This window comes from Chiloscyllium plagiosum, unplaced genomic scaffold (assembly GCF_037043375.1).
Source record: "Chiloscyllium plagiosum isolate Xiang-an unplaced genomic scaffold, Cpla_swu_hap1 HiC_scaffold_24, whole genome shotgun sequence".
Classification (NCBI taxonomy): Eukaryota; Metazoa; Chordata; class Chondrichthyes; order Orectolobiformes; family Hemiscylliidae; genus Chiloscyllium; species Chiloscyllium plagiosum.
Genome location: NW_028270162.1, coordinates 30,060,465 through 30,072,728, shown reverse-complemented (window position 1 = coordinate 30,072,728; position 12,264 = coordinate 30,060,465). Strand labels below are relative to the sequence as shown.

The 12,264-nt window shown below is 45.8% G+C and overlaps 1 protein-coding gene across 2 annotated transcripts in view; it reads right to left on the bottom strand.

The window, feature by feature from the left end:
• Nucleotides 1-11,003, bottom strand: part of hvcn1 (hydrogen voltage-gated channel 1) — a 35,532-nt gene extending 24,529 nt beyond the window's left edge. For both annotated transcript variants that reach the window (XM_088000030.1, XM_043715683.2), the window contains exons 1-3: nt 10,839-11,003; nt 8,351-8,556; nt 926-1,030 (exon numbers count right to left, since the gene is read on the bottom strand). In XM_088000030.1, coding sequence (XP_087856156.1) covers nt 926-1,030; nt 8,351-8,515 — 270 coding nt within the window. In that variant the 5' untranslated portion in view covers nt 8,516-8,556; nt 10,839-11,003. The remainder of the gene's footprint in view (nt 1-925; nt 1,031-8,350; nt 8,557-10,838) is intronic.
• Between the last annotated feature and the right edge of the window lie 1,261 nt (nt 11,004-12,264).

Here is a 12,264-nt window from a genome sequence, read left to right as displayed (position 1 = left end):
AAACAAAAACAGAAATTGCTGGAGGAATTTAGCAGGTCTGGCAGCATCTGTAGGCAGAAAGCCGAGTTAATGTTTCAAATCCAGTTACCCTTCTTCAGAGGTTGATTAAATAAACTCTCAAAATGTTCTTGATCTTTTCTACTCTAGTGCAGAACTACAGCCTTTTGAAATAATTATAGTTTATTATTCCTTTCATCATCCTGGTCAATCTACTCTGTCTGTCTATGGTATTAATGTCCTCTATTCAACACATACTCTAACTAACCATAGCCTTGTACTAATTTATCATTACTCTCATTTAAAACCTCATTTCATGCCAACATTTCACACTAGAAGTCCATATTTGCTCTTAGTTCATCCAGAAATATTTCTGTGCCTGGTTAACTTAAAAAGCTGAAAAAGACCCTCTAACTAAATATATGTTACATCACTGATACTAGACGAATTAGTGATTTACATCAGTAGTGGAATCTGGTCATCTAACTCTACATCATTTCCACTGCAAAGACTTCCACACATTAACATCATCTTCCTACAGAAGTCTTCATCTATGTCTCTGTCACTTTCAGATTCAAAGATTATAAACTTCAGCTCATGCAAGCTTGTTATACCCAATGCCTCACTACCACATTATCCTGTCCACAAGACCTAAATTAAAAATTCTTATCATCTGGTTTTAACATCCTTCGTGGCCTTATCCTTCCTCATCTTCAAGTTGTTCATTCTCTACAAATTCCCCAGCCTAGATCCACTAAATTTTGCATTTCCCATCACTTCACACCACTGTTAGCTGTTGATGTCTCAAGAAACTGAATTTATGTCTAAACCTTGCTGCCACTCTATAACTTTCACCTTTAACCAAGCTTTAAAACATATAAATGTAAGTTGTTGCTATTAAAGTTGACATAAATGCATTTCACCATACCTGAGGGGCTATTTTCTCTTTGTCCGCTTCAATGACTGCTAAATCCATGAGCAATTCACACAGCACAAACAATGCATCCAGAATGACTAAACACACAACTGCAATCTGTTTTAAATAAAACATTGGAAGTAAGTGCATTGTAGGAATAGGTACAGCAAACACAGCCATAGCACATTATTTGCAGTAAATCCTATTCAGAGCAGGTTCTTAACATCTTTCCTACAATTAAATGTAACAATTTCTTATCATCTTCCTTGCCTGCCTGGAAACAGTGGTCCAGTTTGCAAACAACCTTTGTCTTGATTATACATATGTACAACATGTTGTTGTTTCACCCATTTAAAGAATATTTACGGTACAGTATATCTTTTTACTTAAAGAACTCAAAATGTGAATTTCATGACATTTATCATTTTATTTCACTAATATGATAATTTGACAGTTACTAGTAGCTGACTTTAACAATTAAACAAGAGACTAATACCTGTTTACTCCATAGACCAATCAGAATTTCAAAATTTTACTTTGTTGGTGCAGCTTACTATTTTAAAGTTTCTCACAAGAAATACGACTGATGAAGATCAGCCTTTAAAAGCGTAGTGTCTCCAGTGCAGACCTGTTGGTTACTTTGCTCTAGTTTTTATGGTTGAAACATTATTGCTGGAACAGCACAGCAGGTCAGGCAGCATCCAGGGAACAGGAGATTCGACGTTTCGGGCACAGGCCCTTCTTCAGGAATGAGCAGAGAGTGTTCAGCAGGAGAAGATAAAAGGTAGGGAGGAGGGACTTGGAGGAGGGGCGTTGGAAATGTGATAGGTGGAAAGAGGTCAAGGTGAGGGTGATAGGTCGGAGTAGGATGGAGGCGGAGAGGTCAAGAACAAGACTGCAGGTCAGGAAGGCGGTGCCGGGCTGGAGGGATTCGGCTGAGACAAGGTGGGGGGAGGGGGGATGAAGAAACTGGTGAAGTCCAAGTTCATCCCCTGTGGTTGGAGGGTTCCCAGTCGGAAGATAAGACGCTCCTCCTCCGACCGTCGCGTTGTTGTGGTTTGGCGGTGGATGAGTCCAATGACCTGCATATCCTCGGTGGAGTGGGAGGGGGAGTTGAAATGCTGTGCTACAGGGTGGTTGGGTTGGTTCGTCCGGGTGGCCCAGAGGTGCTCTCTGAATCGCTCCGCAAGTAGGCGGCCTGTCTCCCCAATATAGAGGAGGCCACACCGGCTGCAGCGGATGCAGTAGATGATGTGGGTGGAGGTGCAGGTGAATCTGTGGCGGATATGGAAGTTTCCTTTGGGGCCTTGGAGAGAAGTGAGGGGGGAGGTGTGGGCGCAAGTGTTGCACCTCCTGCGGTTGCAAGGGAAGGTGCCGGGAGTGGAGGTTGGGTCGGTGCGGGGTGTGGATCTGACAAGGGAGTCGCGGAGGGGGTGGTCTCTACGGAAAGCTGATAGGGGAGGGGAGGGAAATATATCCTTGGTGCTGGGGTCTGTTTGGAGGTGGCGGAAGTGACGGCGGATGATGCGCTGTACATGGAGATTGGTGGGGTGGTAGGTGAGGACCAGTGGGGTTCTGTCCTGGTGGCGGTTGGAGGGGCGGGGCTCAAGGGCGGAGGAGCGGGAAGTGGAGGAGATGCGGTGGAGGGCACCGTCGACCACGTCGGGGGGGAAATTGCGGTCCTTGAAGAAGGAGGCCATCTGTGTTGTACGTATTTTGAACTGGTCCTCCTGGGAGCAGATGCGGCGGAGACGAAGGAATTGGGAGAATGGGATGGCGTTTTTACAGGGGGCAGGATGGGAGGAGGTGTAGTCCAGGTAGCTGTGGGAGTCGGTTGGTTTGTAGTAGATGTCCGTGTTAATCATAAAAAGACATAAAAAAGATATGAGGAGAATCTTTTTGATTTTACACAAAGAATGATTCTTGTGTGCAATGAACTTACAGAGAAAGTGGTGGTTGCAGGTACAGTTACAACATTTAAAAGATATTTGGACATGCACATAAATAATAAATGTTTGGAGGGTTATGGGCCAAGTGAAGGCAGGTGAGACTAGTTTAGTTTAGGGTTATGTTTGGCATGGACTGGTTGGACAAAAATGCCTGTTTCCATACTTTATGACTCTTTGAATAGTGAACATTTATGAGGTTTGTCAGCTTCAATAATATCTTTAGCTAAATTATTTCAGGCAATAAATATATAGCGGCAGCTAGTTTAAGAGTAAATTATCAATTTAATCTTTATTACGCGAACAGAAATTTTTCAGCCTCATTTGTTAATTGAGTCACTTGTTACCCAATCCTAACTTTTTTAAAGCTAAATAACCTTTTAAATCATCAATGAGATCATAAGAAATACAAGGAGTGGATACTAGCCCATCAGTCTTGCCCCATCAAGCAATAATTAGATTGTGATCCTAACAGCACTGTCCTGCCTGGCCCCCATTACCTTTGACTCCCTTGTTGATCAAACGTCTGTCCAACTTAGCCATAAATACATTCATTGGCCCAGCATCCACTGCTCTGTGGAAGGAAATTCCAGAGACTGACAACCTGTATTTTCTTAAAATTCATTCATGAGAGCAGGTGTCATTGGCTGGTTCAGCAAGTATTGCCCATCCCCAACTGCCCTTGTGAAGGTGGTGGTGAGCTGCTTTCTTGAACTACTTCAGTCCATTCCTATTAGGGAAAGAATTCCAGGATCTTGACTTAGCAACAGTGATGAAATGAGAATATATTTGCAAATCAGGATGGGTATTGGCTTGGAGGGAACTTTCAGATGATGGTGTTCCCATGTATCTGCTATCTTTGTCCTTTGAAACAACATTGGTGTGATTTTGGAAAGTGCTGTCAAAGGAGCCTTGGTGAATTTCTGCAGTGCATCTTATAAATGGCACAGTGATGGAGGGAGTGAATGTTTCTAGATGTGACAAATATCAAGTGGGCTTCTTTGAGTCATAAAGGTCAATAGTCTTTATCAGCACTTTGGCCAATCGAGGCTGGGCTGGTCAAAAACATCCAATTATTCTAATCCATTTTTCAGCACTTGTCCCATAGCCTTTTATGCCCTGGCCCCGATGGTGTTGTGTTGTTGGAACTGCACTCATCTATGCGATGGGGGAGTATTCCATCCCACTCCCAGCTTGTGCCTTGTAGATGGCGGATAGGCTTTGGGGAGTTAGGAGGTGAGTTACTCACTGCTGTATTCCGAGCCTTCGACCTGCTATTGTAACCCCTATCTCAGTTCAATATCTGGTCAATGATAACCCCCAGGATTGGAGGATTAAGTGATAGCATTGATGGGACAGTAGTTAGATTCTCTCTTGTTGAAGATGGTCATTGCCTGGCATTCCATGGCTCAAAAATCACTTGCTACTCATCAGCCCAAGCCTAAATGTTGTCCAGGTTTATCTGAATTTCGAGATGGATTGCTTCAGTATCTGAGAAGTCACAAATGGTGTTGAACATTGTGCCAAAATCAACGAACATTCACTCATCTGACCTTATGATGGAGAGTAGGTCATTGATGGCAGCTGAAGATGGTTGAGCCAATACACTGAGGACCCCTGCAGAGATGTCCTGGAACTGAGATGACTGGCCTCCAATAACCACCACAATTTTCTTTTGGGCGAGGTATAATAACCAGTGGAGAGTTTTCCCCTCATTCTCATTGACTCTAGTCTTGCTAGGCTGCCTTGATACCACACTCTGTCAAATAGGACATTGATGTCAAGGGCAGTCACTCTCACCTCACCTTGGAATTCAACTCTTTTGTCCACGTTTGAACCAACAACTGTAATCAGATCACAAACAGTGACTCTGGCAGAACCCAGACTGGGCATCAGTGAGTAGGTTATCACTAATCAAGTGCTGCTTAGTAGTACTTCTCTTTATTAATGATCGAGGGTAGACAGATGTAGTGGTAACTGGCTGGGTTGGATTTGTCCTGCTTTTTATGTACAAGACATAACTGAACAATTTTCTACATTGGTTGGGCAGATGCCAGTGTTGTAGTTGTGCTGGAACAGTTTGGTGAGGTGGTGTCAAATTCTGGAACACACAGGTCTTCAGTCCTATTGCTGTTAAATTTTCAAGCCCCATAACCTTTGCAGAAGTGAGTCTCTTCAGTCGTTTCTTGACATCATGTGCAATGTATCAAATTGACTGAAGATTGGCATCTAGAATGCTGGAGCCTCTGGAGGAGGCTAGGAAAGATCATCAATTTAACACTTCTGGCTGAAGATTGCTGCAACTGCTTTCAGCCTCATCTTTTGCATTGTGTTGGGCTCTTCCATCACTGATGGTGGGGATATTTAGAACATAGAAGAATACAGCGCAGTACAGGCCCTTCGGCCCTCGATGTTGCGCCGATCCAAGCCCACCTAACCTACACTAGCCCACTATCCTCCATATGCCTATCCAATGCCGGCTTAAATGCCCATAATGAGGGAGAGTCCACCACTGCTACTGGCAGGGCATTCCATTAACTCACGACTCGCTGAGTAAAGAACCTACCCCTAACATCTGTCCTATACCTACCCCCCCTTAATTTAAAGCTATGCCCCCTCGTAATAGCTGACTCCATACGTGGAAAAAGATTCTCACTGTCGACCCTATCTAAACCCCTAATCATCTTGTACACCTCTATCAAGTCACCCCTAAACCTTCTTTTCTCCAATGAAAACAACCCCAAGTGCCTCAGCCTTTCCTCATACGATCTTTCTACCATACCAGGCAACATCCTGGTAAACCTCCTCTGCACCCGTTCCAGTGCCTCCACATCCTTCCTATTGTATGGCGACCAAAACTGCACACAATACTCCAGATGCGGCCGCATCAGAGTCTTATACAACTGCAACATGACCTCAGGACTCCGGAACTCAATTCCTCTACCAATAAAAGCCAGTACGCCATATGCCTTCTTCACCGCACTATTTACCTGGGTGGCAACTTTCAAAGATCTGTGTACATGGACACCAAGATCCCTCTGCTCATCCACACTACCAAGTATCCGACCATTAACCCAGTACCCCATCTTTTTATTACTCTTACCAAAGTGAATCACCTCACACTTAGCTACATTGAACTCCATTTGCCACCTTTCTGCCCAGTTCTGCAGCTTATCTATATCCCGCTGTAACCTGACACATCCTTCCTCACTGTCTACAACTCCTCCGTCTTTCGTATCATCCGCAAACTTGCTCACCCAACCTTCTAACCCCTCCTCCAGATCATTTATAAAAATGACAAACAACAATGGTCCCAAAACAGATCCTTGCGGAACACCGCTAGTGACGGCACTCCAAGATGAACCTTTGCCTTCAACTACTACCCTCTGTCTTCTTCCAGCCAGCCAACTCCTAATCCAAACCTCTAACTCACCCTCAATGCCATACCTCCGTATGTTTTGCAGTAGTCTACCATAGGGAACCTTATCAAACGCCTTACTAAAATCCATATACACCACATCTACCGCTTTCCCCTCGTCCACCTCCTTAGTCACCTTCTCAAAGAATTCAATAAGGTTTGTGAGGCACGACCTGCCCTTCACAAAACCATGCTGACTATCCTTGATCACATTATTCCTATCCAGATGTTCATAAATCCTATCCCTTACAATTCTCTCTAAGATTTTGCCCACAACAGAAGTGAGACTCACCGGCCTATAGTTACTAGGGTTATCCCTACTCCCCTTCTTGAACAAGGGAACCACATTTGCTAGCCTCCAATCTTCTGGCACTGTTCCTGTAGACAACGAGGACATAAAAATCAAGGCCAATGGCTCTGCAATCTCCTCCCTTGCTTCCCAGAGAATCCTAGGATAAATGCCATCAGGCCGAGGGGACTTATCTATTTTCACCCTTTCCAGAATTTCCAACACCTCTTCTCTACATACCTCAAAGCCATCCATTCTACTTAATTGTGACTCAGTACTCACATTGACAACAATGTCCTGTTCCTGATTGAATACTGACGAAAAGTATTCATTCAGTGTCTCCCCAATCTCTTCAGCTTCCACACGCAACTTCCCACTACTATCCTTGACTGGACCTATTCCTACCCTAGTCATTTGTGGAGGCTCTTCCTCCAGGGAATTGTTTAATTCTCCACCACCATTCCCAACTCGATGCGGCATGACTGCAGAGCTTAGATCTGGTCTGTTGGTTGTGGAATCCCTTTGCTGTCTGTCACTTGCTGCTTGGCACACAAATCATCTTGATTTGTAAATTCACCAGATTGACACTTTGTTTTTAGGTATGCTCCTCCTGAACTCAACATTGAACCAGAGTTGATCCCCTGCCATGTTGTTAATGGTTGAGTGAGGAATATGCCAGGTGAGCCACAAGTTTGCAGAGAGAACAGAAGACATGATAATCAACAAGCAAATCTCGCCCGTATGTCCGTGAGACTTTGGGGCTTCTGAACTCAAGATGAGGACTCCCAAAGCAAATCCCTCTCAATGTAAATCACTGTGCCTCCACCTCTACTGGATCTGTCCTGCCCATGGGACATGACCCACCCAGGGATGGTGATAGCATTGTCTGTACGGAATTAGAGTCAGAATCGTACAGCACAGAAACAGACCCTTCGGTCCAACTCATCCATGCTGACCAAATATCCTAAATTAATCTAATCCCATTCACCAGCATTTGGCCATATCCCTCCAAACCCTTCCTTTTCATGTATCCATCCAGATGCCTTTTAAAGTGTTGTAATTGTACCAGCCTCCACCACTTCATCTGGCAGCTCATTTCATTCATGCACCACTCTCTGTGTGAAAACGTTGACCCATAGGTGCCTTTTATATCTTTCCCCTCTCACCTTAAACCTATGTTCCTCTAGTTTTGAATCCTCTAACCTGTGAAAAAGACTTTGGGCTTTTCACCTTATCCATGCCCTTCATGATTCTGCTAACCTCTATAAGGTCACCTCTCAGCCTCCGACACTCCAGGGAAAATAGCCCAACCTATATAGCTCTCCCTACAGATCATCCCTCCAACCCCATCAACATTCTTGTAAATCTTTTCTGAATCATTTCAAGTTTAAAATCTTTTCTATAGCAGGGAGACCAGAATTGAATGCATATTCCAAAAAGTGGTCTAACCAATTCAAAGGATATTTTATATCATTGTTCCATCGGCATTAAGAGGCCACCAATGTAATCTCATGAAGACACAAAATGCACTATTTGAGGCTAATGATTTCTTAGTTTGCCATAGTGAATGACACACATATAACCACATCTAATGAAAAAACTGGCACGAATACTTGTCATTTTTAAAAATAACTTGTGAAGTTAATATTTCATCCAGTGTGCAACCACTCTACAACCTTAATTTTATTGCTTATGAATTGAAAGATAATTTTAGAAATTATATTGCTTAAGTGACATGCAGTACAACTGTTGAATATCTATTAGTATTAAATCTAAGATGGTACCTGAAAATTGTTTGAATTAAATAACCATTTGAGAGCATCCCTGAAAGATAATCCAGATGGAAGGTTTTCTTCATTAGCATCTGTTAGATCATCATGGCTGTCCTCCTCTTGCCACTTTTGGTAATCATCGCCCACGGTGGTGAAGTATTTTAGGAAGTTTGCCATCAGTGGAATGCTTTTACAAAAATATCAGTCCTATTAAAAAACTAGGTGATAAAATTATTTAAAATGTGTGAACATACCTCCAGAATATGACAAAAAAGTTCAACAGCGATTCTGGTTTGAGATTATATTGTGCTCTAAAAGAATATCCAGATCACATAATGATTACAATAGTCAATAACAACAAACAGCTCTGAACAATTCACATTCACTTTGTAACCTCTAAACCTTTCCAAAGCCATTTCAAAGTGTAAAGCGATATTAAAAAATTCACATCATGAATTGAGATCTTTGTAATGTGCAAAATAATTGGGTGTTTGTGTGAAATAAATTATGAGTTCTAGTGCAGAAGGAGGTCATTCTGTCCATCATAAAATGAGCTTTACCTAATGCCAATCTTCTACTTTTTCACTATACCCTTGGATATGATTTTTGTCCAAATAAGCATCAAACACCCTCTCAAATACCTCAACTGAACCTGTCTCTGCCACTCTCCCATGCAGGGCAGTCCAGACCCTAATTACTTGCAACATAGAAAAAATTTTCTCAGCTTACATTTTCCCTTATGGTAAATAATTTTAAATCTGAGCCCTTTGGCTCTTGATACAACTCTCAGCTGGACTGATTTCTCCCGGACTAGGTTATCCTTCAGCAATCTTTCATCCAAGGAGAACAATCCTAACTTGGAGAATAAGTGGCATTGGAGGCAGGATCTCCCAAAAGAGAGGGGGAAAACCCTGGATGGTAAATTATCAGAACTTTCAGTTTTGACGATAGATTGAAGTTAGGATTGTTTTCCTATCTGAGGCTTTACAGAGAAAAGGAATTTACAAAATGGGGTGAAGGGAGGCAGGAAAGGGGAGAGGGAAAGGGGTGGAGGCAGGGGAGAGGGAATGGGATGGGAGTTGGGGAGAGGGGAAGGGGTGATGGGGTGAAGGAAACGGGTGGTCGGGGGTGGGGGTGAAGGAAAAGGGGTGGGGTGGGGTGGGGTGGGGGTGAAGGAAAAGGGGTGGGGTGGGGGTGAAGGAAAAGGGGTGGGGTGGGGTGGGGGGTGAAGGAAAAGGGGTGGGGTGGGGGTGAGGAAAAGGGGTGGGGTGGGGGAGAGGAAAAGGGGTGGGGTGGGGGAGAGGAAAAGGGGTGGGGTGGGGGAGAGGAAAAGGGGTGGGGTGGGGGAGAGGAAAAGGGGTGGGGTGGGGGAGAGGAAAAGGGGTGGGGTGGGGTGGGGGAGAGGAAAAGGGGTGGGGTGGGGTGGGGGAGAGGAAAAGGGGTGGGGTGGGGTGGGGGAGAGGAAAAGGGGTGGGGTGGGGTGGGGTGGGGGAGAGGAAAAGGGGTGGGGTGGGGTGGGGGAGAGGAAAAGGGGTGGGGTGGGGTGGGGGAGAGGAAAAGGGGTGGGGTGGGGTGGGGTGGGGTGGGGGGGGGGGAGAGGAAAAGGGGTGGGGTGGGGGAGAGGAGAGGAAAAGGGGTGGGGTGGGGGAGAGGAGAGGAAAAGGGGTGGGGTGGGGTGGGGTGGGGTGGGGGAGAGGAGAGGAAAAGGGGTGGGGTGGGGTGGGGTGGGGGAGAGGAGAGGAAAAGGGGTGGGGTGGGGTGGGGGAGAGGAGAGGAAAAGGGGTGGGGTGGGGTGGGGTGGGGGAGAGGAGAGGAAAAGGGGTGGGGTGGGGTGGGGGAGAGGAGAGGAAAAGGGGTGGGGTGGGGTGGGGGAGAGGAGAGGAAAAGGGGTGGGGGAGAGGAGAGGAAAAGGGGTGGGGGAGAGGAGAGGAAAAGGGGTGGGAGAGAGGAGAGGAAAAGGGGTGGGGGAGAGGAGAGGAAAAGGGGTGGGGGTGGGGTGGGGGAGAGGAGAGGAAAAGGGGTGGGGTGGGGTGGGGTGGGGTGGGGGAGAGGAGAGGAAAAGGGGTGGGGTGGGGTGGGGTGGGGGAGAGGAGAGGAAAAGGGGTGGGGGTTTAGGGGAGATGGAAGGAGAAAGGAAGAGGAGGACTGGAGTTGGAAGAGGGGTGAGGGATTGCGTTTCTCGCTGTTGAGGATCACAGTTTGAACGCTGAGTCTCAAGGTGGAGACTGGATCGGGTTCCCGAGTGATCTGAGATCAACTGGATCCCTGAGTTTTTTAAAAAAGTGTTTGAAAGACAGCCTTTGCAATTGCTTTTCCCTGAGAACCTGCGAGCGCGTGACTTGCTGCTTATTCCAAACAATTTGTCAAACCCCGTTTCCTCTGCTCCGAGCTCTTACCACAAACAGCAAAAAGGAGCGGATTTATAGAAAGTCCCATCAAAACAGTGAGCTCTGACTAAAGTCACTCATGAAACGGAGAAACCTCTCCATAATGTACTTACAAGGATAACGATTTTGGAAAGGAAGGGAAAGTTTCTTGCTCAGAATCTCCTTCGTTCGTTAAATGCACTTTGACCTGAATCCTGTTCACGTTTTTCCCGAACTCGGATCGTTTCCTTCCGCTTTTCCGAGTCTTCCTCAGCGGATTCTCCAACCTGTAAATTTGGTTTGACTGTTTCTTTGTGCGAACTCCTTAGAGTTGACGCTTTTTTCACACCGTGTGTGGTTGAGGAGGTATGTGGGGAGACCTGGAGCTGTTTGGTTATTGGACAATCTGGAGAAACATCCCTCTGCTCCTGCTTTCTGAGCAGAGCCCGAGATGACAAACCTGGTTACCTTGTACAGTAAATACTTTTTTGATGTGAGTCGCAATAAGTTTTAAACCAAAAATGAGCGAATGCCAATTTTCCTTCCTCATCCACTTTGGAGCCAAATTTCGTTAATGCAAAGAAGACTAACGATTGCTTCTAGTTTATTTTCCACACTCGGCTATTGCATTTTAACTGCCTCTTGCGATTTTAAAAGTTGCTTCTTCACCCGATGAGTTTTGTTCGGAGTGTACCTTCCCTTTCCTTCAATCTTTCCCCTCTATTTCATCCAGTCATTTAGGTTTTACCCTTGTACGTTATGTACCTCTTGCTAAATGGCTTTTTACATGAATACTACTCTTATTAATTTCTCCCTTCACTATTAGCTGAATCTACATTGAGAATTGGATTCCCTCCTGCTCTAATGTCCAATAGTGTCCAGTACAGCACAGTATCTGTTTACACGTATTCTATTCTCATAGTCTTATTTCCAACTGTCCCTGATGCCAGTACCATGTGTTTTCCCTCCCCTATCAGCATTCCGTTTTCCCTCCCCTCCCCTATCAGCATTCCGTCCTCCTTCCCCTCCCCTATCAGCATTCCGTCCTCCAAACGGACCCCACCACCAAGGATATATTTCCCTCCCCTCCCCTATCAGCATTCCGTAAAGACCACTCCCTCCGTGACTCCCTCGTCAGGTCCTCAACCCCCACCAATCCAACCTCCACTCCCGGCACCTTCCCCTGCAACCGCAGGAGGTGCAAGACTTGCGCCCACACCTCCCCCCTCACCTCCCTCCAAGGCCCCAAAGGAAACTTCCATATCCGCCACAGATTCACCTGTACCTCCACACACATCATCTATTGCATCCTCTGTACCCGACGTGGCCTCCTCTATATTGGGGAGACAGGCCGGCTACTTGCGGAGCGTTTCAGAGAACACCTCTGGGACACCCGGACCAACCAACCCAACCACCCTGTGGCTCAACATTTCAATTCCCCCTCCCACTCCACCAAGGATATGCAGGTCTTTGGACTCCTCCATCGCCAGACCACAACAAAACGACGGTTGGAGGAAGAGCGCCTCATCTTCCGCCTAGGAACCCTCCAACCACAAGGGA